Here is a 27,562-nt window from a genome sequence, read left to right as displayed (position 1 = left end):
AATATGACAGCACAAACACTGTTATACATCACACAATATGACAGCACAAACACATTATTATACATCACACAATATGACAGCACAAACACACATTATTATACATCACACAATATGACAGCACAAACACCCATTATTATACATCACACAATATGACAGCACAAACACCTATTATTATACATCACACAATATGACAGCACAAACACACATTATTATACATCACACAATATGACAGCACAAACACACATTATTATACATCACACAATATGACAGCACAAACACACATTATTATACATCACACAATATGACAGCACAAACACCCATTATTATACATCACACAATATGACAGCACAAACACCCATTATTATACATCACACAATATGACAGCACAAACACACATTATTATACATCGCACAATATGACAGCACAACACCCATTATTATACATCACACAATATGACAGCACAAACACCCATTATTATACATCACACAATATGACAGCACAAACACACATTATTATACATCGCACAATATGACAGCACACCACCCATTATTATACATCACACAATATGACAGCACAAACACCCATTATTATACATCACACAATATGACAGCACAAACACACATTATTATACATCACACAATATGACAGCACAAACACCCATTATTATACATCACACAATATGACAGCACAAACACACATTATTATACATCACACAATATGACAGCACAAACACCCATTATTATACATCACACAATATGACAGCACAAACACACATTATTATACATCACACAATATGACAGCACAAACACATTATTATACATCACACAATATGACAGCACAAACACCCATTATTATACATCACACAATATGACAGCACAAACACACATTATTATACATCACACAATATGACAGCACAAACACCCATTATTATACATCACACAATATGACAGCACAAACACACATTATTATACATCACACAATATGACAGCACAAACACATTATTATACATCACACAATATGACAGCACAAACACACATTATTATACATCACACAATATGACAGCACAAACACACATTATTATACATCACACAATATGACAGCACAAACACATTATTATACATCACACAATATGACAGCACAAACACACATTATTATACATCACACAATATGACAGCACAAACACACATTATTATACATCACACAATATGACAGCACAAACACACATTATTATACATCACACAATATGACAGCACAAACACACATTATTATACATCACACAATATGACAGCACAAACACCCATTATTATACATCACACAATATGACAGCACAAACACACATTATTATACATCACACAATATGACAGCACAAACACCCATTATTATACATCACACAATATGACAGCACAAACACCCATTATTATACATCACACAATATGACAGCACAAACACACATTATTATACATCACACAATATGACAGCACAAACACCCATTATTATACATCACACAATATGACAGCACAAACACCCATTATTATACATCACACAATATGACAGCACAAACACCCATTATTATACATCACACAATATGACAGCACAAACACATTATTATACATCACACAATATGACAGCACAAACACCCATTATTATACATCACACAATATGACAGCACAAACACCCATTATTATACATCACACAATATGACAGCACAAACACCCATTATTATACATCACACAATATGACAGCACAAACACCCATTATTATACATCACACAATATGACAGCACAAACACACATTATTATACATCACACAATATGACAGCACAAACACCCATTATTATACATCACACAATATGACAGCACAAACACCCATTATTATACATCACACAATATGACAGCACAAACACCCATTATTATACATCACACAATATGACAGCACAAACACATTATTATACATCACACAATATGACAGCACAAACACCCATTATTATACATCACACAATATGACAGCACAAACACCCATTATTATACATCACACAATATGACAGCACAAACACATTATTATACATCACACAATATGACAGCACAAACACAGTGTTATACATCACACAATATGACAGCACAAACACATTATTATACATCACACAATATGACAGCACAAACACACATTATTATACATCACACAATATGACAGCACAAACACACATTATTATACATCACACAATATGACAGCACAAACAGTGTTATACATCACACAATATGACAGCACAAACACATTATTATACATCACACAATATGACAGCACAAACACACATTATTATACATCACACAATATGACAGCACAAACACAGTGTTATACATCACACAATATGACAGCACAAACACATTATTATACATCACACAATATGACAGCACAAACACACATTATTATACATCACACAATATGACAGCACAAACACACATTATTATACATCACACAATATGACAGCACAAACAGTGTTATACATCACACAATATGACAGCACAAACACATTATTATACATCACACAATATGACAGCACAAACACACATTATTATACATCACACAATATGACAGCACAAACACCCATTATTATACATCACACAATATGACAGCACAAACACACATTATTATACATCACACAATATGACAGCACAAACACCCATTATTATACATCACACAATATGACAGCACAAACACCCATTATTATACATCACACAATATGACAGCACAAACACATTATTATACATCACACAATATGACAGCACAAACACCCATTATTATACATCACACAATATGACAGCACAAACACCCATTATTATACATCACACAATATGACAGCACAAACACACATTATTATACATCACACAATATGACAGCACAAACACAGTGCTATAGACCTCACACACCATGACAAGAAACACTTATTCTGCCCAGATGATGGATCTTACTGGGAGAAAGGCTCTTCGATGACGTCACCATCATGTGATCAGTCACATGTGCAGGAGGAGTCAGAAGAGCCAAAGGACCTTTTTGAGATGAAATGGTCATGTGATCAGTCACATGTGTGGGAGGAGTCTAGAAAACGCTAAGGATCTGTGATGTTTTGGTCATGTGATCAGTCACTTGTGTGAGCCGGAGGTGCAGGCTGCAGTGACTGCCGGATACACAGAGGCCCCACACCAGCAGCCGGTGTACAGTGCTGAGCTGTGGGCAGACAGCATACTGTTATATAGAATAGCCTTCTAAAATGAAGGTACTTCGCACAATAACTGGCCAATCCAAGCGAGCCCACCGTCTACCACTAGTACCCTAAACCCAATAGCAAACATGCCAACAAATTTAACCTCTACACCCCCAGGACGTTTTCAGTTTTTTTCATTTTGATTTTTTGCTCCCCTTCTTCCCAGAACCATAACTTTAATATGTTTCTGTCAATTTGCCCATGTGAGGGCTTGTTTCTTGCAGGACGAGTTGTACTTTTGAACGATATCATTGATTTTACCAAGTAATGTACTGGAAAATGGGGAAACAATCCAAAGTGTGGTCACATTGTAAAAAAGTGCAATTTCAAAATAGTTTTTTTTTTTTTTTACCATGTTCGCTAAGTGCTAAAACTGACCTACCAATATGATTCTCCAGGTCATTACGAGTTCACAGACACCAAACATGTCTAGGTTCTTTTTTTTATTTACGATGTAAAAATATTCCAAAGTTCTCGGGCCAGCAGAATAAAGCACCCATGGACCCCCCATGTCTTCACAGTACTGTAATCTCTTATATGTTCTGCAGGACTGCCAGTAAAGACTTACAACCCGTCTCCTCCATTTATTCACCGGCCTTACCATCTACGCCACACACCATAGGACCCCTGGGGATCCCGCTTCACCTGTGGGAAGTGTAACATCTGGGCTACCGCAATATCCCCCAGGGGACCCCTCTAATGCAGCGGCAGCCCCCCTATTGACTGAACTCCACCGGTGGCGTCACGACAAACTTTGAACACTTAACCCCTTTACCCCCAAGGGTGGTTTGCATGTTAATGACCGGGCCAATTTTTACAATTCTGACCACTGTCCCTTTATGAGGTTATAACTCTGGAACACTTTTGCAGATCCCGGTGATTCTGACATTATTTTTTCGTGACATATTGTACTTCATGATAGTGGTAAAATTTCTTTGATATTACCTGCGTTTATTTGTGAAAAAAAAAAGGAAATTTGGTGAAAATTTAGAAAATTTCGCAAATTTCCAATGTTGAATTTTTATGCAATTAAATCACAGAGATATGTCACACAAAATACTTAATAAGTAACATTTCCCACATGTCTACTTTACATCAGCACAATTTTGGAACCAAAATTTTTTTTTGTTAGGGAGTTATAAGGGTTAAAAGTTGACCAGCAATTTCTCATTTTTACAACACCATTTTGTTTTAGGGACCACATCACATTTGAAGTCATTTTGAGGGGTCTATATGATAGAAAATACCCAAGTGTGACACCATTCTAAAAACTGCACCCCTCAAGGTGCTCAAAACCACAGTCAAGAAGTTTATTAACCCTTCAGGTGTTTCACAGGAATTGTTTGGAATGTTTAAATAAAAATGAACATTTAACTTTTTTTTCACAAAAAATTTACTTCAGCTCCAATTTGTTTTATTTTACCAAGGGTAACAGGAGAAAATGGACCCCAAAAGTTGTTGCAAAATTTGTCCTGAGTACGCAGATACCCCATATGTGGGGGTAAACCACTGTTTGGGCACATGGTAGAGCTCGGAAGCAAAGGAGCGCCATTTGACTTTTCAATGCAAAATTGACTGGAATTGAGATGGGACGCCATGTTGCGTTTGGAGAGCCCATGATGTGCCTAAACATTGAAACCCCCCACAACTGACACCATTTTGGAAAGTAGACCCCCTAAGGTACTTATCTAGATGTGTGGTGAGCACTTTGACCGATTAAGTGATTCACAGAAGTTTATAATGCAGAGCCGTAAAAATAAAAAATTATATTTTTTCACAAAAATAATTTTTTAGCCCCCAGTTTTGTATTTTCCCAATGGCAACAGGAGAAATTGGATCCAAAAGTTGTTGTCCAATTTGTCCTGAGTACGCTGATACCCCATATGTGGGGGGGAACCACCGTTTGGGCGCATGGGAGGGCTCGGAAGGGAAGGAGCGCCATTTGGATTGCAGACTTAGATGGAATGGTCTGCAGGCGTCACATTGCATTTCCAGAGCCCCTAATGTACCTAAACAGTAGAAACCCCCCACAAGTAACCCAATATTGGAAACTAGACCCCCCAAGGAACTTATCTAGATGTGTTGTGAGAGCTTTGAACCCCCAAGTGTTTCAATACAGTTTATAACGCAGATCTGTGAAAATAAAAAATCCTTTTTTTCCACAAAAATTATAGTTTAGTCCCCAGTTTTATATTTTTACAAGGGTAACAGTTGAAATTGGACCCAAAAAGTTGTTGTCCAATTTGTCCTGAGTACGCTGATACCCAATACGTGGGGAGGGGACCACAGTTTGAGCGCAGGGGAGAGCTCGGAAGGGAAGGAGCACTGTTTTACTTTTTCAACGCAGAATTGGCTGGAATTGAGATCGGACGCCATGTCGCGTTTGGAGAGCCCCTGATGTGCCTAAACAGTGGAAACCCCCAATTATAACTGAAACCCTAATCCAAACACACCCCTAATCCTAATCCCAACGGTAACCCTAACCACACCCCTAACCCTGACACACCCCTAACCCATACCTCCCAACTGTCCCTCATTGTGCGGGACTTTCCCGGATTTGACTCTTTGCCCCGCTGTCCAGCGCAGGACGCTCCCATCCCGGGAGACAGCAGGAGAACTCCATCACACCCCCTTTTGTTAGGCCACGCCCCTTCCCATGTTCCTGAGTCTCCCAGCGTCACTGTTCAGAGAGGGAGAGAGAGGGGACACTTCTAGTTTGAAGTAACAGCCGAACACAGCCTGGGTGCCGGCAGTAATATAAGCAGCAGACCAGTGTGAGTGGACTGGAGCTGCTAATTATAATGCCTGGCTAGTGTAATCGTGCTTGGAATGAGTGGGGCTGAGCAGGGAGGGATGGACACAATCACAGCCTCTGTGTGCCTGGGCTGCTCAGTGCTCACTGCTGTGTTATCTGCAGATCAGTGTGAGTGAGATCGATGACTCTGACACGTCTGTCTCCAGTCAGTGCATTTGAGGAGGAGCAGCTGCAGCTCCCTGGGAGAGGGTGACAACACAACGCTATTGTGGCTGCTGTCCCCCCCCCCCCCTTCCACATAAAAAGGGCTAAACCAAAGCCCCTGTGACAGTCTGACACTGTAATGTAGCAGAGCCGTGTGTGTACAAGGTGTATGGATCGGAGCAGCATGTGAAAGGTGAATGGAGCAGAGTCGTGTGTGTAAGACGTGTACGGAGCCGTGTGTACGAGGTGTACGGAGCAGAGCCATGTGTGTACAAGGTATACAGAGTGGAGCAGCGTGTGCAATGTGTATGGAGCAGAGCCGTGTGTATATAAGGTGTATGGAGCTGAGCCGTGTGTATATAAGGTGTATGGAGCTGAGCCGTGTGTGTGCAATGTGTACGGAGCGGAGCCGAGTGTACAAGGTGTACGGAGTGGAGCCGTGTGTGTGCGAGGTGTGCGGAGCAGCGTGTGTACGAGGTGTGCGGAGCAGAGCCATGTGTGTACAAGGTATACGGAGTGGAGCAGCGTGTGCAATGTGTATGGAGCGGAGCCGTGTGTGTATAAGGTGTATGGAGCTGAGCCGTGTGTGTGCAATGTGTACGGAGTGGAGCCATGTGTGTGCAAGGTGTACGGAGTGGAGCCGTGTGTGTGCGAGGTGTACGGAGTGGAGCCGTGTGTGTATGAGGCGTACAGAGCAGAGCCGCATGTGCAAGGTGTATGGAATGGAGTCGTGTGTGTACGAGGTGTACGGAGCAGAGCCGCATGTGTACGAGGAGTACGGAGTGGTGCCGTGTGTACGAGATGTATGGAGAGGAGCCATATGTGTATGAGGTGTACGGAGTGAAGCCATGTGTGTGCAAGGTATACTGAGCGGAGCAGCGTGTGCAATGTGGACGGAGCAGAGCCGTGTGTGTACGAGGTGTACGGAGTGGATCCGTGTGTGTATGAGGTGTATGGAGCGGAGCTGTGTGTGTACGAGGTGTATGGAGCGGAGCCACATGTGCAAGGTGTATTGAGCGGAGCCATGTGTGTATGAGATGTATGGAGAGGAGCCGTGTGTATGAGGTGTACAGAGCGGAGCTGTGTGTGTATAAGATGTATGGAGCAGAGCAGTGTGTGTATGGAATGGAGCCGTGTGTGTACAAGGTGTATGGGGAGGAGCCGTATGTATGAGGTGTACGGAGCGGAGTCGTGTGTGTACGGAGCGGAGCCGCATGTGCAAGGTGTATGGAGCGGAGTCGTGTGTGTACGAGGTGTATGGAGCGGAGTCGCATGTGTACGGTGCGGACGCTGGCTGTGTCAGATCGGAGCAGATATTGCTCCTCGCTCTGACACGGACTGGCACAGGAGACACGGAGAGGTCTTTATCAGTGGCATATCACAGCTGCAGCGACGTGAGCAGTCAGCGGTGCAGCTGGATGACACCATTCAGCGTCGTGGGTGTGGAAGCTGCCGGCTGCTGCGAGGGAGCACGGTGAAAGGTGTCTGTGTGTAGTGATGGAGAAGGCAATGATGGGGGTGGGGTAACCATGTAACATAGTAACATAGTAACATAGTTAGTAAGGCCGAAAAAAGACATTTGTCCATCCAGTTCAGCCTATATTCCGTCATAATAAATCCCCAGATCTACGTCCTTTTACAGAACCTAATAATTGTATGATACAATATTGTTCTGCTCCAGGAAGACATCCAGGCCTCTCTTGAACCCCTCGACTGAGTTCGCCATCACCACCTCCTCAGGCAAGCAATTCCAGATTCTCACTGCCCTAACAGTAAAGAATCCTCTTCTGTGTTGGTGGAAAAACCTTCTCTCCTCCAGACGCAAAGAATGCCCCCTTGTGCCCGTCACCTTCCTTGGTATAAACAGATCCTCAGCGAGATATTTGTATTGTCCCCTTATATACTTATACATGGTTATTAGATCGCCCCTCAGTCGTCTTTTTTCTAGACTAAATAATCCTAATTTCGCTAATCTATCTGGGTATTGTAGTTCTCCCATCCCCTTTATTAATTTTGTTGCCCTCCTTTGTACTCTCTCTAGTTCCATTATATCCTTCCTGAGCACCGGTGCCCAAAACTGGACACAGTACTCCATGTGCGGTCTAACTAGGGATTTGTACAGAGGCAGTATAATGCTCTCATCATGTGTATCCAGACCTCTTTTAATGCACCCCATGATCCTGTTTGCCTTGGCAGCTGCTGCCTGGCACTGGCTGCTCCAGGTAAGTTTATCATTAACTAGGATCCCCAAGTCCTTCTCCCTGTCAGATTTACCCAGTGGTTTCCCGTTCAGTGTGTAATGGTGATATTGATTCCTTCTTCCCATGTGTATAACCTTACATTTATCATTGTTAAACCTCATCTGCCACCTTTCAGCCCAAGTTTCCAACTTATCCAGATCCATCTGTAGCAGAATACTATCTTCTCTTGTATTAACTGCTTTACATAGTTTTGTATCATCTGCAAATATCGATATTTTACTGTGTAAACCTTCTACCAGATCATTAATGAATATGTTGAAGAGAACAGGTCCCAATACTGACCCCTGCGGTACCCCACTGGTCACAGCGACCCAGTTAGAGACTATACCATTTATAACCACCCTCTGCTTTCTATCACTAAGCCAGTTACTAACCCATTTACACACATTTTCCCCCAGACCAAGCATTCTCATTTTGTGTACCAACCTCTTGTGCGGCACGGTATCAAACGCTTTGGAAAAATCGAGATATACCACGTCCAATGACTCACCGTGGTCCAGCCTATAGCTTACCTCTTCATAAAAATTGATTAGATTGGTTTGACAGGAGCGATTTCTCATAAACCCATGCTGATATGGAGTTAAACAGTTATTCTCATTGAGATAATCCAGAATAACATCCCTCAGAAACCCTTCAAATATTTTACCAACAATAGAGGTTAGACTTACTGGCCTATAATTTCCAGGTTCACTTTTAGAGCCCTTTTTGAATATTGGCACCACATTTGCTATGCGCCAGTCCTGCGGAACAGACCCTGTCGCTATAGAGTCCCTAAAAATAAGAATTAATGGTTTATCTATTACATTACTTAGTTCCCTTAGTACTCGTGGGTGTATGCCATCCGGACCCGGAGATTTATCTATTTTAATCTTATTTAGCCGGTTTCGCACCTCTTCTTGGGTTAGATTGGTGACCCTTAATATAGGGTTTTCATTGTTTCTTGGGATTTCACCTAGCATTTCATTTTCCACCGTGAATACCGTGGAGAAGAAGGTGTTTAATATGTTAGCTTTTTCCTCGTCATCTACAACCATTCTTTCCTCACTATTTTTTAAGGGGCCTACATTTTCAGTTTTTATTCTTTTACTATTGATATAGTTGAAGAACAGTTTGGGATTAGTTTTACTCTCCTTAGCAATGTGCTTCTCTGTTTCCTTTTTGGCAGCTTTAATTAGTTTTTTAGATAAAGTATTTTTCTCCCTATAGTTTTTTAGAGCTTCAATGGTGCCATCCTGCTTTAGTAGTGCAAATGCTTTCTTTTTACTGTTAATTGCCTGTCTTACTTCTTTGTTTAGCCACATTGGGTTTTTCCTATTTCTAGTCCTTTTATTCCCACAAGGTATAAACCGCTTACACTGCCTATTTAGGATGTTCTTAAACATTTCCCATTTATTATCTGTATTCTCATTTCTGAGGATATTGTCCCAGTCTACCAGATTAAGGGCATCTCTAAGCTGGTCAAACTTTGCCTTCCTAAAGTTCAGTGTTTTTGTGACTCCCTGACAAGTCCCCCTAGTGAAAGACAGGTGAAACTGTACAATATTGTGGTCGCTATTTCCTAGATGCCCGACCACCTGCAGATTTGTTATTCTGTCAGGTCTATTAGATAGTATTAGGTCTAAAAGTGCTGCTCCTCTGGTTGGATTCTGCACCAATTGTGAAAGATAATTTTTCTTGGTTATTAGCAGAAACCTGTTGCCTTTATGGGTTTCACAGGTTTCTGTTTCCCAGTTAATATCCGGGTAGTTAAAGTCCCCCATAACCAGGACCTCATTATGGGCTGCAGCTTCATCTATCTGCTTTAGAAGTAGACTTTCCATGCTTTCTGTTATATTTGGGGGTTTGTAACAGACCCCAATGAGAATTTTGTTACCATTTTTCCCTCCATGAATTTCAACCCATATGGACTCGACATCCTCATTCCCTTCGCTAATATCCTCCCTTAAAGTGGACTTTAGACAAGACTTTACATAGAGACAAACCCCTCCTCCTCTCCGATTTTTACGATCCTTTCTAAACAGACTGTAACCCTGTAAGTTAACTGCCCAGTCATAGCTTTCATCTAACCATGTCTCGGTTATTCCCACTATGTCAAAGTTACCTGTAGATATTTCTGCTTCTAGTTCTTCCATCTTGTTTGTCAGGCTTCTGGCGTTTGCGAGCATGCAGTTTAGAGGATTTTGTTTTGTTCCAATCTCCTCACTGTGGATTGTTTTAGAAATGTTCTTACCTCCTTTCTGAGTATGTTTTCCTGGGTCGTCTTTGTACGAGTCTAATGTTTTTCTTCCCGTATACTGTACCAGTATACTGTACTCAGCATTATGTGTGGCCATTATTCTATACCCAGCATCATGTGGGGCCATTATACTGTACAAAGCATAATGTGGCGCCATAATACTGTATGGACCATCACGTGGGGCAAGTATGCTGTACGCAGCATCATGTGAGGCCGTTATACAGTATGGAGCATAATGTGGCCAATGGCCATTGTACAGTATGGAGCGTCATGTGTGGCCATTATACAGTATGGAGCGTCATGTGTGGCCATTATACAGTATGGAGCGTCATGTGTGGCCATTATACAGTATGGAGCGTCGTGTGTGGCCATTGTACACTATGGAGCGTCGTGTGTGGCCATTGTACACTATGGAGCGTCGTGTGTGGCCATTGTACACTATGGAGCGTCGTGTGTGGCCATTGTACACTATGGAGCGTCGTGTGTGGCCATTGTACACTATGGAGCGTCGTGTGTGGCCATTGTACACTATGGAGCGTCGTGTGTGGCCATTGTACACTATGGAGCGTCGTGTGTGGCCATTGTACACTATGGAGCGTCGTGTGTGGCCATTGTACAGTATGGAGCGTCGTGTGTGGCCATTGTACAGTATGGAGCATCGTGTGTGGCCATTGTACACTATGGAGCGTCGTGTGTGGCCATTGTCCAGTATGGAGCGTCTTGTGTGGCCATTGTCCAGTATGGAGCGTCGTGTGGGGCCATTGTCCAGTATGGAGCGTCGTGTGGGGCCATTGTACAGTATGGAGCGTTGTGGGTGTGGCCATTGTACAGTATGGAGCGTCGTGTGTGGCCATTGTACAGCATGGAGCGTCGTGTGGGGCCATTGTACAGCATGGAGCGTCGTGTGGGGCCATTGTACAGTATGGAGCGTCGTGTGTGGCCATTGTACAGTATGGAGCGTCGTGTGGGGCCATTGTACAGTATGGAGCGTCGTGTGGGGCCATTGTACAGTATGGAGCATCGTGTGGGGCCATTGTATAGTATGGAGCGTCGTGTGTGGCCATATTTTTTTGTTTATATTGTTTACGAAACATTGTGATCAGAAGTGCTAAATGGGTGTGGTTGGGGCGTGGCTAGTTGTGAAATGGGTGTGGTCAGAGGTGTGGCCTAAAATTTGCCGCGGAGCGCTACGCGCGTCGATGACTTTGTCCCTCTTTCCCTTCCTCGAAAGTTGGGAGGTATGCCTAACCCTAATCCCAGCCCTATTCCCAACCGTAAATGTAATCCAAACCCTAACCTTAAAGAAGTTGTCCACTACTATAAAAAAAATTTTTTCATAAATCTTGCTATTATGTGCCACTGAAAACATCTACTGTGTTTATTTTAGCAATATTACCTGTCATCATGCTGTAGCAGCACATCTTTACTGCTGGATCCAGCTCTCATTGGGTTAATCGACAACTTCCTTTCTCCTGAGTTATTGTGGTCTAATACTACAAATTCCATGATGCATTGCACTCGCATGTAATTCTGCACTGGCACACCCACTCCAAAACACACCCAAACCCCTCCCTCCTCTCTGTTCAGGCTGATGAGGAGAGGTCACATCTTGGTCACAAGCTGTAAGCAGCAGCACCAAGCACTGCACTACCATGTGATTAAGCTTTGAGCTTTTTTTCTTTCTCATCTATTTCATAGTATAGTTTAATATACATATATGATATACTGTAAAGAGATCGCGCTGCGTATATGTCTTAGATATGTAAATTACACAGTACATGTGTGGGAATATATGTCCATCTACATACACTTGTGTGCATGTATATATTATGTGTGTTCTTATTTTACACTATTTGTGCTCATATAGAGGCACAGTCCGGCCGCAAATTGGCCCCCACTACTTCCGTCCAGTCAGTGCCCCCTTCGTACTCCCTTCCAGTCAGCTCCCACATAGCGTTTTAGGACTGTGTTTCTCCGCGGCATAACGTGGTGTAACGCAGTCCTTTAACGCTGTCATTAATCGTCTAAGTGTGCCCAATTTTTTACTATTGATGCAGCCTATGCAGCATCAATATATATAATTGTCTAAGGGTCACTTCCGTCTGTCTGTCTGTCCTTCTGTCACGGTTAGTCATTCGCTGATTGGTCTCGCCAGCTGCCTGTCATGGCTGCCGTGACCAATCAGCAACGGGCACAGTCCGGAAGAAAATGGCCGCTCCTTACTCCCCGCAGTCAGTGCCTGTCGCCTGCATACTCCCCTCCGGTCACCGCTAACACAGGGTTAATTCCGGCAGTAACGGACCGCGTTATGCCGCGGGTAACGCACTCCGTTACCGCCGCTATTAACCCTGTGTGTCCCCAACTTTTTACTATTGACGCTGCCTATGTGGCATCAATAGTAAAAAATGTAATGTTAAAAATAATAATTAAAAAAAAACAAACCTGCTATACTCACCCTCCGTAGCAGCTCGTGCCGGCCGCCATCTTCCGTTGCAGGTTCCGGTGGCAGAAGGACCTGCCATGACGTCACGGTCATGTGACCGCGACGTCATCACAGGCCCTGCGAGCCTGCGCGACAAGGACCTGTCATGACGTCACGGTCATGTGACCGCGACGTCATCACAGGCCCTGCGCTACAAAAACCTGCCATGACGTCACGGTCATGTGACCGCGACATCACAGGTCCTGCGCTCATACCAACGCTGGGACCGGAAGCTGCCATGGACTACAAGGGGCCTTCGGAAAGGTGAGTATATGTTTATTTTTTCACCTGTGACAAACCTGGCTGGGCAATATACTACGTATCTGGGCAATATACTACGTGACTGGCCAATATACTACGTAGCTCTGTGCTGTATACTACGTGGCTCTTTGCTGTATACTACGTCACTGGGCAATATACTATGTGGCTCTGTGCTGTATACTACGTCACTGGGCAATATACTACGTGACTGGGCAATATACTACGTGGCTGCGCAATATACTATGTCACTAGGCAATATACTACGTAACTGGGCAATATACTACGTGGCTGGGCAATATACTACATCACTGGCCAATATACGTGGCTGGGCAATATATTTTGTCACTGGGCAATATACTACGTTGCTGGGCAATATACTACGTGGCTGGGCAATATACTACGTGGCTGGGCAATATACTACGTCGCTGGGCAATATACTACGTCGCTGGGCAATATACTATGTGTCTGGGCAATATACTGCGTGTCTGTGCTATATACTACGTGGCTGGGCAATATACTACGTGGCTCGGCAATATACTACGTGGGCTGTGCAATATACTACGTGGACATGCATATTGTAGAATACCCGATGCGTTAGAATCGGGCCACCATCTAGTCAATAATAAAAACATATGATGTTAAAAGTAATACAAAAAAAAAATTACATTATATTCTCACCTTCCGCGCCAGCCTTTCACACTACTCGCGAAGATCCGGTCCAAATAATGCATTGCCCGAACATGACGTAGCGTTCTCGCGAGACCGCTACATCATCACGTGTTATGGCCACAAGGCATTACTGGCAACAGAACGTCACGACATGGCCTGGATGCGTGGGACGCCGGAAGGTGAGTATATAACTATTTTTTATTTTATTTCTTTTTTTTTTAAACAGGGATATGGTGCCCCCATTGCAATATACTACGTGGGCTTTGTTATATACTACGTGGGCTGTATTATATACTGCATACATATTCTAGAGTACTCAATGCGTTACAATCTGGCCAACATCTAGTAAATCTTATTCACGCAGCGTTTCCCAGTTGAAAACAAAATGGCAAAATACTAGGCAGAAACGTGTTAACGCTGTGATAAAGTGCATAGTGCTAATAAGGTGATACATATAGTGCTTACTCATGTGGGTATGGTACCCGCTGAGTACGTAGCTCCAACGCACGTTTTGCAATATTTGCTTCTTCGGGAGGCTTATGTACTGCTGCTTTAGATTGTTGCGTCATCACTAGTGTTGAGCATTCCGATACTGCAAATATCGGGTATCGGCCGATATTCGCTGTATCGGAATTCCAATACCAAGTATAGATATTTTTGCAATATCGGAAATCGGAAGTTCCTATAGTGCAATTATGCAGTATAATGAAGTGTGGGCGGAGACTGGGTGTGTGTGTGCGGGCGGTGTCTGTGCGTGACCGTGGGGCTCTCTGTGTGTGTGCCGGGGCTCTATGCGGCGTGCGGGGTCTCTGTGCAGCTTGCGGGGTGTCTCTGCAGCAGGCGGGGTGTCTCTGCGGCGGGTGTGGTCTCTGTGCGGTGGGTGTGGGCTCTGTGCGGTGGGCGGGGCGTGCGGGGTGTCTGCGGGGCGTGCGGCATGTCTCTGTGCGAGGTGTCTCAGTGCGGGCATCGTCCGATGGGACTACAAGTCCCGTCGGACGATGCCTACTACACTGACAGTGATTGACACATTAGCCAATGATGGGACAGTAGTAGTCCCATCATCTGGCTAATGTGTTGAATGAATAAAAAAAAAAATACTCCATACATACTCCATACAGTACATTCATACATTACATACATGACATACAGTACATTAAACATAGAGTTCATACTCACCATTACTTGTCATTTTGATCCCCGAAGCCAGTGTCATCTGTAAAAAAGGTGAAAAAAAACAAACAACCAATATACTCCCTGTCCGCAGAAATCCACGAGTGTCCCACGACGATCTCCCGTAGAGAAAGGCAGCATCAGCTGATGCGACCGCTCTCCAGGGGCCCCAGAAACACAATGACGGGAGGAAGGGATTCCTCCGTCGCTGTGAAAAAAATAGTCCCCAGCCTCACTTATGGCATTGCTGCCTGAGAAATTTTCCTAAGCAGCAATTGCCATAAAGTAAGACTTTGAACTTTAGTAACCTCAGTGATGCACTGCAGGAGCCATTGTCTCCTGTCAGTGTGTCACTGAGGGTCCTATAGAGCAGTGACATCACCCGATGTCACTGCTCTATAGGGTAGATCGTCGTGGGACACTCGTTATTAATTGGACTACGGCGGAAAGGTAGTATACGGTTTATTATTTTACTTTTTTGCAGGCGCTGAAGTATGGTAAGTATGGTTAAATGAAGAATATTAACCCCTTCCCGACCCACGACGCCACGTAGGCGTCATGAAAGTCGGTGCCAATCCGACCCATGACGCCTATGTGGCGTCATGGAAAGATCGCGTCCCTGCAGGCCGGGTGAAAGGGTTAACTCCCATTTCACCCGATCTGCAGGGACAGGGGGAGTGGTAGTTTAGCCCAGGGGGGGTGGCTTCACCCCCTCGTGGCTACGATCGCTCTGATTGGCTGTTGAAAGTGAAACTGCCAATCAGAGCGATTTGTAATATTTCACCCATTATAACGGGTGAAATATTACAATCCAGCCATGGCCGATGCTGAAATATCATCGGCCATGACTGGAAATACTAATGTGCCCCCACCCCACCCCTCCGATCGCCCCCTCAGCCCCCCGATCTGGCCGGTACACTGCTCCGGCTCCCCTCCGTCCAGTGCTCCGCTCCCCCCCGTGCTCTTGTCCGCTCCCCCCGTGCTCCAATCACCCCCCCCTGCACTCCGATCCACCCCCCCGGTGCTCCGTTCCACCCCCCCGTGCTCCATTCCAGCCCCCCCGTGCTCCGTTCCACGCCCCCCGTGCTCCGTTCCACCCCTCCCGCGCTCCGATTCCCCCCCCCGTGGTCCCCCCCCCCACCCCATCATACTTACCGATCCAGCCGGGGTCCCGTCCGCCTTCTCCCTGGGCGCCGCCATCTTCCAAAATGGCGGGCGCATGCGCAGTGCGCCCGCCGAATCTGCCGGCCGGCAGATTCGTTCCAAAGTGCATTTTGATCACTGAGATAGATTATATCTCAGTGATCAAAATAAAAAAAATAATAAATGACCCCCCCCCTTTGTCACCCCCATAGGTAGGGACAATAAAAAAATAAAGAAATTTTTTTTTTCCACTAATGTTAGAATAGGGTTAGGAGTAGGGGTAGGGTTAGGGTTAGGGGTAGGGTTAGGAGTAGGGTTAGGGGTAGGGTTAGGGGTAGGGGTAGGGTTAGGGCTAGGGTTAGGGCTAGGGTTAGGGTTTCGGTATGTGCACACGTATTCTGGACCGCTGCGGATTTTTGGAGGATTTACCGCGTTTTTTTCTGCGCATTTCACTGCGGTTTTACAACTGCGATTTTCTATTGGAGCAGTTGTAAAACCGCTGCGGAATCCGCAGAAAGTGACATGCTGCGGAATGTAAACCGCTGCGTTTCCGTGCAGTTTTTCCGCAGCATGTGTACAGCGATTTTTGTTTCCGTAGGTTTACATTGAACTGTAAACTCATGGGAAACTGCTGCGGATCCGCAGCGTTTTCCGCAGCGTGTGCACATACCTTTAGAATTATGCTATGTGCACACGGTGCGGATTTGGCTGCGGATTGGCCGCTGCGGATTCGCAGCAGTGTTCCATCAGGTTTACAGTACCATGTAAACATATGAAAAACCAAATCCGCTGTGCCCATGGTGCGGAAAATACCGCGCGGAAACGCTGCGTTGTATTTTCCGCAGCATGTCAATTCTTTGTGCGGATTCCGCAGCGTTTTACACCTGTTTCTCAATAGGAATCCGCAGGTGAAATCCGCACAAAAAACACTGGAAATCCGCGGAAAATCCGCAGGTAAAACGCAGTGCCTTTTACCCGCGGATTTTTCAAAAATGGTGCGGAAATATCTCACACGAATCCGCAACGTGGGCACATAGCCTTAGGGTTAGGGTTGTGGTTAGGGTTATGGCTACAGTTGGGATTAGGGTTAGGGGTGTGTTGGGGTTAGTGTTGGAGGTAGAATTGAGGGGTTTCCACTGTTTAGGCACATCAGGGGTCTCCAAACGCAACATGGCGCCACCATTGATTCCAGCCAATCTCGTATTCAAAAAGTCAAATGGTGCTCCCTCACTTCCGAGCCCTGACGTGTGCCCAAACAGTGGTTTACCCCCACATATGGGGTACCAGCATACTCAGGACAAACTGCGCAACAATTACTGGGGTCCAATTTCTCCTGTTACCCTTGTGAAAATAAAAAAAATGCTTGCTAAAACATAATTTTTGAGGAAAGAAAAATGATTTTTTGTTTTCACGGCTCTGCGTTGTAAACGTCTGTGAAGCACTTGGGGGTTCAAAGTGCTCACCACATATCTAGATAAGTTCCTTGGGGGTCTAGTTTCTAAAATGGGGTCACTTGTGGGGGGTTTCTACTGTTTAGGCACACCAGGGGCTCTGCAAACGCAATATGACACCCGCAGACCATTCCAGTCTGCATTTCAAAAGTCACCACTTCCCTTCTGAGCCCCGACGTGTGCCCAAACAGTGGTTTACCCCCACTCATGGGGTATCAGCGTACTCAGGAGAAACTGGACAACAACTTTTGGGGTCCAATTTCTCCTGTAACCCTTGGGAAAATAAAAAATTCTGGGCTAAATAATTATTTTTGAGGAAAGAAAGCGTATTTATTATTTTCACGGCTCTGCATTATAAACTTCTATGAAGCACTTGGGGATTCAAAGTGCTCACCACACATCTAGATAAGTTCCTTTCGGGGTCTAGTTTCCAAAATGGGGTCACTTGTGGGGGGTTTCTACTGTTTAGGCACATCAGGGGCTCTGCAAACGCAACGTGACGCCCGCAGAGCATTCCATCAAAGTCTGCATTTCAAAACGTCACTACTTCAATTCCGAGCCCCGGCATGTGCCCAAACAGTAGTTTACCCCCACATATGGGGTATCACCGTACTCAGGAGAAACTGGACAACAAATATTGGGGTCAAATTTCTCCTGTTAACCTTGGGAAAATAAAAAATTGCAGGCTAAAAGATCATTTTTGAGAAAATAATTTTTTTTTTTTTTTTTTCATGGCTCTGCGTTATAAACTTCTGTGAAGCACTTGGGGGTTCAAAGTCCTCACCACACATCTAGATTAGTTCCTTTGGGGGTCTAGTTTCCAAAATGGTGTCATTTCTGGGGGATCTCCAATGTTTAGGCACACAGGGGCTCTCCAAACGTGACATGGTGTCCGCTAATGATTGGAGCTAATTTTCCATTTAAAAAGCCAAATGGCGTGCCATCCCTTCCGAGCCCTGCCGTGCGCCCAAACAGTGGTTTACCCCCACATATGGGGTATCAGCGTACTCAGGACAAACTGGACAACAATATTTGAGGTCCAATTTCTCCTATTATCCTTGGCAAAATAGGAAATTCCAGGCTAAAAATCATTTTTGAGGAAAGAAAAATTATTTTTTATTTTCATGGCTCTGCGTTATAAACTTCTGTGAAGCACCTGGGGGTTTAAAGTGCTCAATATGCATCTAGATAAGTTCCTTGGGGGGTCTAGTTTCCAAAATGGGGTCACTTGTGGGGGAGCTCCAATGTTTAGGCACACAGGGGCTCTCCAAACGCGACATGGTGTCCGCTAACAATTGGAGCTAATTTTCCATTCAAAAAGTCAAATGGCGCGCCTTCCCTTCCGAGCCTTACCATGTGCCCAAACAGTGGTTTACCCCCACATGTGAGGTATTGGTGTACTCAGGAGAAATTGCCCAACACATTTTAGGATCCATTTTATCCTGTTGCCCATGTGAAAATGAAAAAACTGAGGCTAAAAGAATTTTTTTGTGAAAAAAAAGTACTTTTTCATTTTTACGGATCAATTTGTGAAGCACCTGGGGGTTCAAAGTGCTCACTATGCATCTAGATAAGTTCCTTGGGGCGTCTAGTTTCCAAAATGGGGTCACTTGTGGGGGAGCTCCAATTTTTAGGCACATGGGGGCTCTCCAAACGTGACATGGTGTCCGCTAAAGAGTGGAGCCAATTTTTGATTCAAAAAGTCAAATGGCGCTCCTTCCCTTCCAAGCCCTGCCGTGCGCCCAAACAGTGGTTTACTCCCACATATGAGGTATCAGCGTACTCAGGACAAATTGGACAACAACTTTCGTGGTTCAGTTTCTCCTTTTACCATTGGGAAAATAAAAAAATTGTTGCTAAAAGATAATTTTTGTGACTAAAAAGTTAAATGTTCATTTTTTCCTTCCATGTTGCTTCTGCTGCTGTGAAGCACCTGAAGGGTTAATAAACTTCTTGAATGTGGTTTTGAGTACCTTGAGGGGTGCAGTTTTTAGAATGGTGTCACTTTTGGGTATTTTCAGCCATATAGACCCCTCAAACTGACTTCAAATGTGAGGTGGTCCCTAAAAAAAAATGGTTTTGTAAATTTCGTTGTAAAAATGAGAAATCGCTGGTCAAATTTTAACCCTTATAAACTTCCTAACAAAAAAAAATTTTGTTTCCAAAATTGTGCTGATGTAAAGTAAACATGTGGGAAATGTTATTTATTAACTATTTTGTGTCACATATCTCTCTGGTTTAACAGAATAAAAATTCAAAATGTGAAAATTGCGAAATTTTCAAAATTTTCGCCAAATTTCTGTTTTTATCACAAATAAACACAGAATTTATTGACCTAAATTTACCACTAACATGAAGCCCAATATGTCACGAAAAAACAATCTCAGAACCGCTAGGATCCGTTGAAGCGTTCCTGAGTTATTACCTCATAAAGGGACACTGGTCAGAATTGCAAAAAACGGCAAGGTCTTTAAGGTCAAAATAGGCTGGGTCATGAAGGGGTTAAAATACTTTTTTCCTAATGTGTTTTTTTTATTAACCCTTTATTACTATTGGATTAATAATGGATAGGTGTCTTATTGACGCCTCTCCGTTATTAACCCGACTTAATGTCACCTTACAATAGCATATCCCACCGCTACACGGGAGTGGGAAGAGAGGGGCTAAATGCCGGAATTGGCGCATCTTACAGGTGCACCATTTCTGGGGCGGCTGCGGACTGGTATTTGTGGCCGTGGGGGGGGGGGGGGGGCAATGTCCATGGCCCCTCTCTAGGCTTTGAATATCAGCCCGCAGCTGTATGCATAGCCTTTATGGCTACAAAACATAGAGGACCCCTCGTCCTCTATAGGCAGTAAAGGCTACGCAGACAGCTGCGGGCTGGTATTCATAGCAGGCTACAAATATTGGCCCCCGGCCATCGACTTTCCCCCTCTGGCGCAGAAAATTGCGCGGGAGCCCACGCCGTTTTTTTTCCGCTTTTTTTTTTTAAATTCAACGCTCATTAAGGCCTCTTTCACTCTTGCGTCGGTACGGGTCCGTCGCTATGTGTCGGTCCGACGTACCGACGCACGTTGTGAAATTTGTGCACGACGTGGGCAGCGGATGCAGTTTTTCAACGCATCCGCTGCCCATTCTGAAGTGCGGGGAAGAGGGGGCAGAGTTTCTGTCGCGCATGGGCGGTAAAAAATGGCGGGCGCGACGGCCAAAAAAACATTCAAAACACCACGGACACGACGTGTGGCCATCCGTCGCTAATATAAGTCTATGGGTACAAAACGCATCCTGCGAGCACATTTGCAGGATCCGTTTTTTTCCCCTGGATCTTTTTTTTTCCGCCGGATCCATTATTTTCCACCGCATCATTTATTTCCGCCAGATCCGTTTTTTTCTCATAGAGTTGTATTAGCGCCGGAGTGCGCCTTATGGCCACACGTTTCATCTGTTTTTTGCTAGATCCGTCGCTGTGCATTTTTTAGACGGACAGAAAAACCGTTCCTCTGTGTTAGGAGTCAAGTTTCCTCTGCTGCACAAGGGGAATCTCGATCCGTATCTGCCGCACTGTAGCCTGCTCAGCGGAGACGTCGCTCCCAGCGTCTCACTGAGACTGATATTGTGCTAAGGGTTACCGCTGCCTCTCCAGGCTCTGCTATTGTACCCTGCACTGATCTGCGGCGAGCAGGCTTTTCTGGGACCAACTCCTGCTTTGCACACACTGAGCATGCCCATGGCAAGATCTCTCAGTGGAGATCTAGGGTCACATGCTCAGGTACTGCAGCAACTCCATTGGTCCTTCTTGGAAGGTCCTTGTAGGTGCTAGGACTAAGTCCTGCTTTGCACTCTGAGCATGCCCAGGGCAAGATCTCTCAGTGGAGATCTAGGGTCACATGCTCAGGTACTGCAGCAACTCCATTGGTCCTTCTTTGAAGGTCCTGAACGTGCTGCAACTATTTAAGGCTCGCATGGCCGCACGGCCAGGCGCTAGTATCTTCCAAAGTTATGTGCTTTGCACCAGTGTGGTCATGCGTTTGTATGTGTTCAGGGACCCGGCTGAAATAAGCCCCTAGAATGCTGGCACCTCTGGCGAGTTTTGTGTGCATGCATGACCGCTGACTGCTCTCATTTGGGTAGTTAACCTGTGCCTCTGTGAAAGTCTAACAGGGCACAGAGCTTTGCTTTCTCGGCTGCTCTGTGAAGCTAACAGAGCTGGTTCATACCGCCATATAGCACTGCTATTCACGTAGCAGCAGGTTCCTTTCTGCACGGTGGATCCCGGGTTGCGAACGCACCAATCCCATCAAATAAATATATTCGGTGCGTTCCGCCAACCCTAACAGTATACTAGCGCCAGGATCTGGCTAAGTAATGGCGGCTGATCAGCGATTGCCGGGGTACATCTAGCTGCTGGAGGGCCGGTTGGCGTCTCTTGAGCGTGCAACCTCGGCGTTGGATGTTACTGCAATAGCTGTTCAGGCTGCTAGCGTGGCTGCAGCAGCTTTACCCACTGCCACCTCTGTTCCGACCCCATCTTACTTCCCTTTGCCTGAGAGATACTCAGGGGACAGTAAGTCCTGTAGGGGTTTCGTGAGCCAGTGTGGTATACACCTTGAGCTCCTGGCTGCACGTTTTCCCACTGAGCGGGCAAAGGTAGGATTCATAATCTCTCTCTTGTCGGACAGAGCGTTGGAGTGGGCTACGCCGCTGTGGGAACGCAACGATCATGTGGTGCGGAGTGTTCCTCGGTTTCTGGACACTCTGAAACAGGTCTTTGTAGGACCTCAAGTCACCCATGATACAGCACTCCAACTGCTGGCTTTGACTCAAGGTTCAACCATGGTCAGTCATTTTGCTGTTCACTTCCGGACTTTAGCGTCTGAGTTGGAATGGCCAGATAAAACCCTCATTCCCGTATTTTGGAGGGGGCTGGCTGACCATGTGAAGGACGCTTTGGCTACTAGGGAGATTCCCGCCACACTGGAGGAGCTCATAGCTGTATCAACTCGCGTAGACCTTCGTTTTCACGAGCGAAGGTTGGAGCGAGCCCAGTGTAGGAAGAGGTTTCGGCTGGCTCCCACCTTCGCCAGACCTTTGGAATCTCCAGTCCAGGCGTCCGAGTCACATGAGGCCACAGAGGTGACACGAGCGGGATTCAAGTCCCAGTCCGCTCGTGCACATAACCTCTGTAATGTTTGCCGGCAGTCAGGACATCTTGCCTCCAAGTGTCCTCAGCGGTCGGGGAAACGTCAGCGTCTAGTGGCAGTTGGAGGAGGTACACTAGACATGGCGACGTTTGCCTCAAAGTTGTCCTTCAAGGGGACAATTACCATCGGCCCATCCACTCTGGTAGAGCTATGCGTGGACTCTGGGGCGGAGGGTAATTTTATGTCATCCGCTTTCGCCCAGCGTCACGCAATACCCCTGGTGATCCTCGCCAAACCAGTAAACGTTCGAGTGGTAAATGGGTCGACATTACCCTCACAGATTACTCACCAAACCATTCCTATCACGCTTTCTGTGTCTCCATCACATCAGGAGATTATCTCCCTACTAGTCATTCCTGAGGGAATTGATGAGGTCCTGTTGGGGATACCATGGCTACGCTATCATTCTCCTCATATAGAGTGGTCCTCAGGGAGAATTTTGGGATGGAGTAAATCCTGCGAGGGTAGATGTCAGAGGGAGTGCATTCAGGTTGCTACAACACAGGTACCCGCAGATCTTTCCTCTCTCCCCAAGCACTATTGGCCCTATGCAGATGTGTTCTCCAAAAGGGCTGCGGAGACCCTTCCGCCTCACCGCCCCTAAGACTGTCCTATTGACCTTTTGCCTGGTGCTGAGCCTCCCCGGGGTCGAGTCTATCCGTTATCTCTCCCGGAGACGGAGGAAATGTCTCAGTACATCCAAGAGAATCTCGCAAGAGGATTCATAAGGAAGTCAGTGTCACCTGCAGGGGCTGGGTTCTTCTTTGTACAGAAGAAGACTGGAGACTTACGTCCATGCATAGACTACAGGAGTCTTAACGCCATCACCGTTAAGAACAAGTACCCATTACCCCTGATATCTGAGCTTTTTGATAGGCTACGGGGAGCAAGGGTATTTACTAAATTAGATCTGTGGGGTGCTTACAACCTGATTCGCATCCGTGAGGGGGACGAATGGAAGACGGCTTTTAACACCAGGGATGGGCACTATGAATATCTGGTGATGCCCTTCGGGCTAAGTAATGCTCCAGCTGTTTTCCAAGACTTTGTGAATTACATTTTCCGGGATATGCTCACCACCTCGGTCGTAGTCTATCTGGATAATATTCTCATCTACTCTCCAGATATTGACTCCCATCGGAGAGATGTTCGCAAAGTCTTCAACCTCTTACGGGCAAACTCCCTCTACACCAAGTTGGAGAAGTGTGTGTTTGAGCAGGAGTCCTTGCCTTTCCTTGGTTATATCATCTCTGCCCAGGGTTTGGATATGGATCCTGCCAAGCTACAGGCTGTGATGGACTGGCAGGAACCCCATTCACTTAAAGCGGTGCAGCGCTTTATGGGGTTCATTAACTACTATCGTCAGTTCATCCCACACTTCTCAACTTTGGTAGCTCCCTTGGTTGCCCTCACCAAGAAGGGAGCAAATCCCAAGTTGTGGTCAGAGGATGTCTCCAAGGCCGTCCTTTCGGTTAAGTCACACTTTGCTAGCGCTCCCATTCTACATCGCCCCGATGTAGATAAGCCATTTATCATGGAGGTGGATGCCTCATCCGTTGGTGCTGGAGCAGTCCTTTTCCAAAAGGATGCTCAAGGTCGGAAGCATCCTTGCTTCTTCTTCTCTAAGACCTTCACACCGGCGGAGAGGAATTATTCCATCGGGGACAGGGAGTTGCTAGCCATGAAGTTGGCCTTTTCAGAATGGAGACATCTCTTGGAGGGAGCTCGCTTTGCCTTCCAGGTTTTCCCTGACCACAAAAACTTGGTATATACACAGACGGCCCAGCGGCTGAATTCTCGCCAGGCTAGATGGTCCCTGTTCTTCTCCCGCTTTCAGCCGACGCTCTCTCCCGCCCCGTAGTGTCATCTGAGGAGGAGGAAGAGCCTCTGCTTATTGTCCCTTCTGAGAGCCTGACAACTGTAGCTCCGGTTTTGCTAGAGTCTGTGCCCCCGGGCAAAACTTTCGTGCCAGCGAATTTGCGACCGGAGGTTCTCTCTTGGGCTCACTCGTCCAGAGTGGGTGGGCATTTTGGGACCAAAAGGACATCCGAGCTTTTGGCGAGAACGTATTGGTGGCCGCATATGGCCCGTGATGTCGGGGACTATATCCGGGCATGCGTCTCCTGCGCTCAGAATCGGTCTCCTCGGCAACGGCCTGCTGGGTTGCTTTACCCTCTACCGGTGGCAGACAGGCCCTGGGAAATGGTTGGGATGGACTTCGTGGTGGGATTACACAAGTCGCGTAGCTGCACCGTTATCTGGTTTGTCACCGACCATTTCTCTAAGATGGTGCACTTGATGCCGCTTCCACGGTTACCTTCTGCACGGGCCTTGGCGGCGTTATTCATTAAGCACATTTTCCGTTTACATGGTATGCCTGATAAAATTGTCAGCGATCGGGGTCCATAGTTCGCATCTCGGTTTTGGAGAGAGCTCTGCTGTTTACTCAGCATAGAGTTGAATCTCTCCTCTGCATACCATCCCGAGATGAATGGGTTAGTGGAGAGGACCAACCAGACTCTGGTGACATACTTGCGACATTTTGTCTCTGCTAGGCAGGATGACTGGGCATCTTTGCTACCTTGGGCGGAATTTGCCTTTGAACAACGCTATAGCCGATTCCACTGGTCAGACTCATTTTCTCCTTGTGCCCATGCCCGTGTCATCCACCGATTCTAGGGTGGCAGACCGGGCGGTGGAGGCACGTGACATCTGGGACCGCACACAGGATGCCATCCGGGCCTCCAAGGAGAGAATGAGGGTTTCGGCTGATACACACCGGCGCCCCGCTCCGACCTTTGCTCCTGGCGACTTAGTGTGGCTCTCCGCCCGTAACATCAGGCTGCGGTTTGAGTCCACTAAGTTTGCTCCTCGCTACATTGGTCCGTTCAAGGTTCTGGAACAGGTCAACCCTGTGGTCTACCGTTTGGCTATCCCTCCACGCCTTGGTATCACTGATACTTTTCACGTTTCCCTCTTAAAGCCCGTTCATTTGTCCCGGTTTTCTGAGTCATCTGCCGGGACATCGGGTTCATCCACGGATGAGTGCGTTCCGCCAACCCTAACACTCTGTATGTGTTTTCCATCCGGCGGAAACAGCTTTTTGACGGATCCTGCAAAAAACGGATGAAACGTGTGGCCATCAGATGCAATCCGGCGGTAATACAACTCTATGAGAAAAAACTGATCCGGCGGAAAAAAACTGATCCGGCGGAAAAAAACAGATGTGGTGGAAAAAACGGATCTGGCGGAAAATAACGATCCAGTGGAAAAAAAACGGATCCGGCGGAGAAAAAAATGGATCCGGTGGAAAAAAAGGGATCTGGCGGAAAAAAAACGATCTGGTGGAAAAAAACGGATCCGGCGGAAAAAAAATGATACGGTGGAAAAAAATGATCCTGCAAATGTGCTCTCAGAATGCGTTTTACCCATAGACTTGTATTAGCGACGGATGGCCACACGTCGCGTCCGTCGTGCAACGGATCCGTCGTGTTTTGGCGGACCGTCGTCACGAAAAAACGTTCAATTGAAGGTTTTTTTGTCCATCGCGCCCGCCATTTTCTACTGTGCATGCGTGGCAGAAACTCCACCCCTCCTCCCCGCACTTCAGAATGGGCAGCGGATGCGTTGAAAAACTGCATCCGTTGCCCACGTCGTGCACAAATCTCACAACGTGCGTCGGTACGTCGGACCGACGCATAGCGACGGACCTGTACCGACGCAAGAGTGAAAAAGGCCTTAATGAGCGTTGAATTTAAAAAAAAAAAAGCGGAAAAAAACGGGGTGGGCTCCCACGCTATTTTCTGCGCCAGAGGGGGAAAGCCGACGGCCGGGTGCCAATATTTGTAGCAAAAAAAAAGGGAAGAAGCCAGCACTGCTTATGGTCAGAACGCAATAACTGAAGTGCAATTGCACATAAATTCTAACTGTATTTCAAATATGAGACATTTAGCAAACAATTGATCAATTCTTTGAGCTACCCCGCCACTTCACGGCAATCTCGTAATGGGGCAGTCCTAATCTTCGTATTTTATTTACGTTGTGCCATTATGGCTTCCTGAATGTATAAAAAAAAAAAAAAGGACCACATTAAATGCGAACTGTACCTGGAGCATTTTCAGAATCACTCCCTTGGTGCCAGGAAAGGCAAGCGCAGGTAAAGGCCGATCAGGTCCAGTGCGGACATTTCAGATCTGGCTTCCACACTGCCAAACCCGCACCAAAGATGAAGGGTGAGACAGGCTGAGACACAGGTGCACAATTAACTTGAGACTGAGGCGGGGCAGGGCTGCTGTGTGTGTGCACAGCAGCCTATCAATCACAGTGAACACAGAAAGAATGGCGCACATAACCCAGCGTGCGCGGCAACAGTGGTGGTCAGCCACATACCAATGCAAAGCAAAAAAAAAGGGAAGAAGCCAGCACTGCTTATGGTCAGAACGCAATAACTGAAGTGCAATTGCACATAAA

The 27,562-nt window shown here is 46.0% G+C and overlaps 1 protein-coding gene across 1 annotated transcript in view; it reads right to left on the bottom strand.

Moving 5' to 3' along the window:
* Positions 1-3,014, bottom strand: part of LOC138667067 (zinc finger protein 182-like) — a 117,097-nt gene extending 114,083 nt beyond the window's left edge. Inside the window, exon 1 of the mRNA XM_069755326.1 lies at positions 2,967-3,014. Coding sequence (XP_069611427.1) covers positions 2,967-3,000 — 34 coding nt within the window. The 5' untranslated portion in view covers positions 3,001-3,014. The remainder of the gene's footprint in view (positions 1-2,966) is intronic.
* Between the last annotated feature and the right edge of the window lie 24,548 nt (positions 3,015-27,562).

This window comes from Ranitomeya imitator, chromosome 2, assembly GCF_032444005.1.
Source record: "Ranitomeya imitator isolate aRanImi1 chromosome 2, aRanImi1.pri, whole genome shotgun sequence".
Taxonomy (NCBI): Eukaryota; Metazoa; Chordata; class Amphibia; order Anura; family Dendrobatidae; genus Ranitomeya; species Ranitomeya imitator.
Note: the sequence above shows the minus strand (reverse complement) of the source record. Positions and strands in the feature narration are given on the sequence as shown.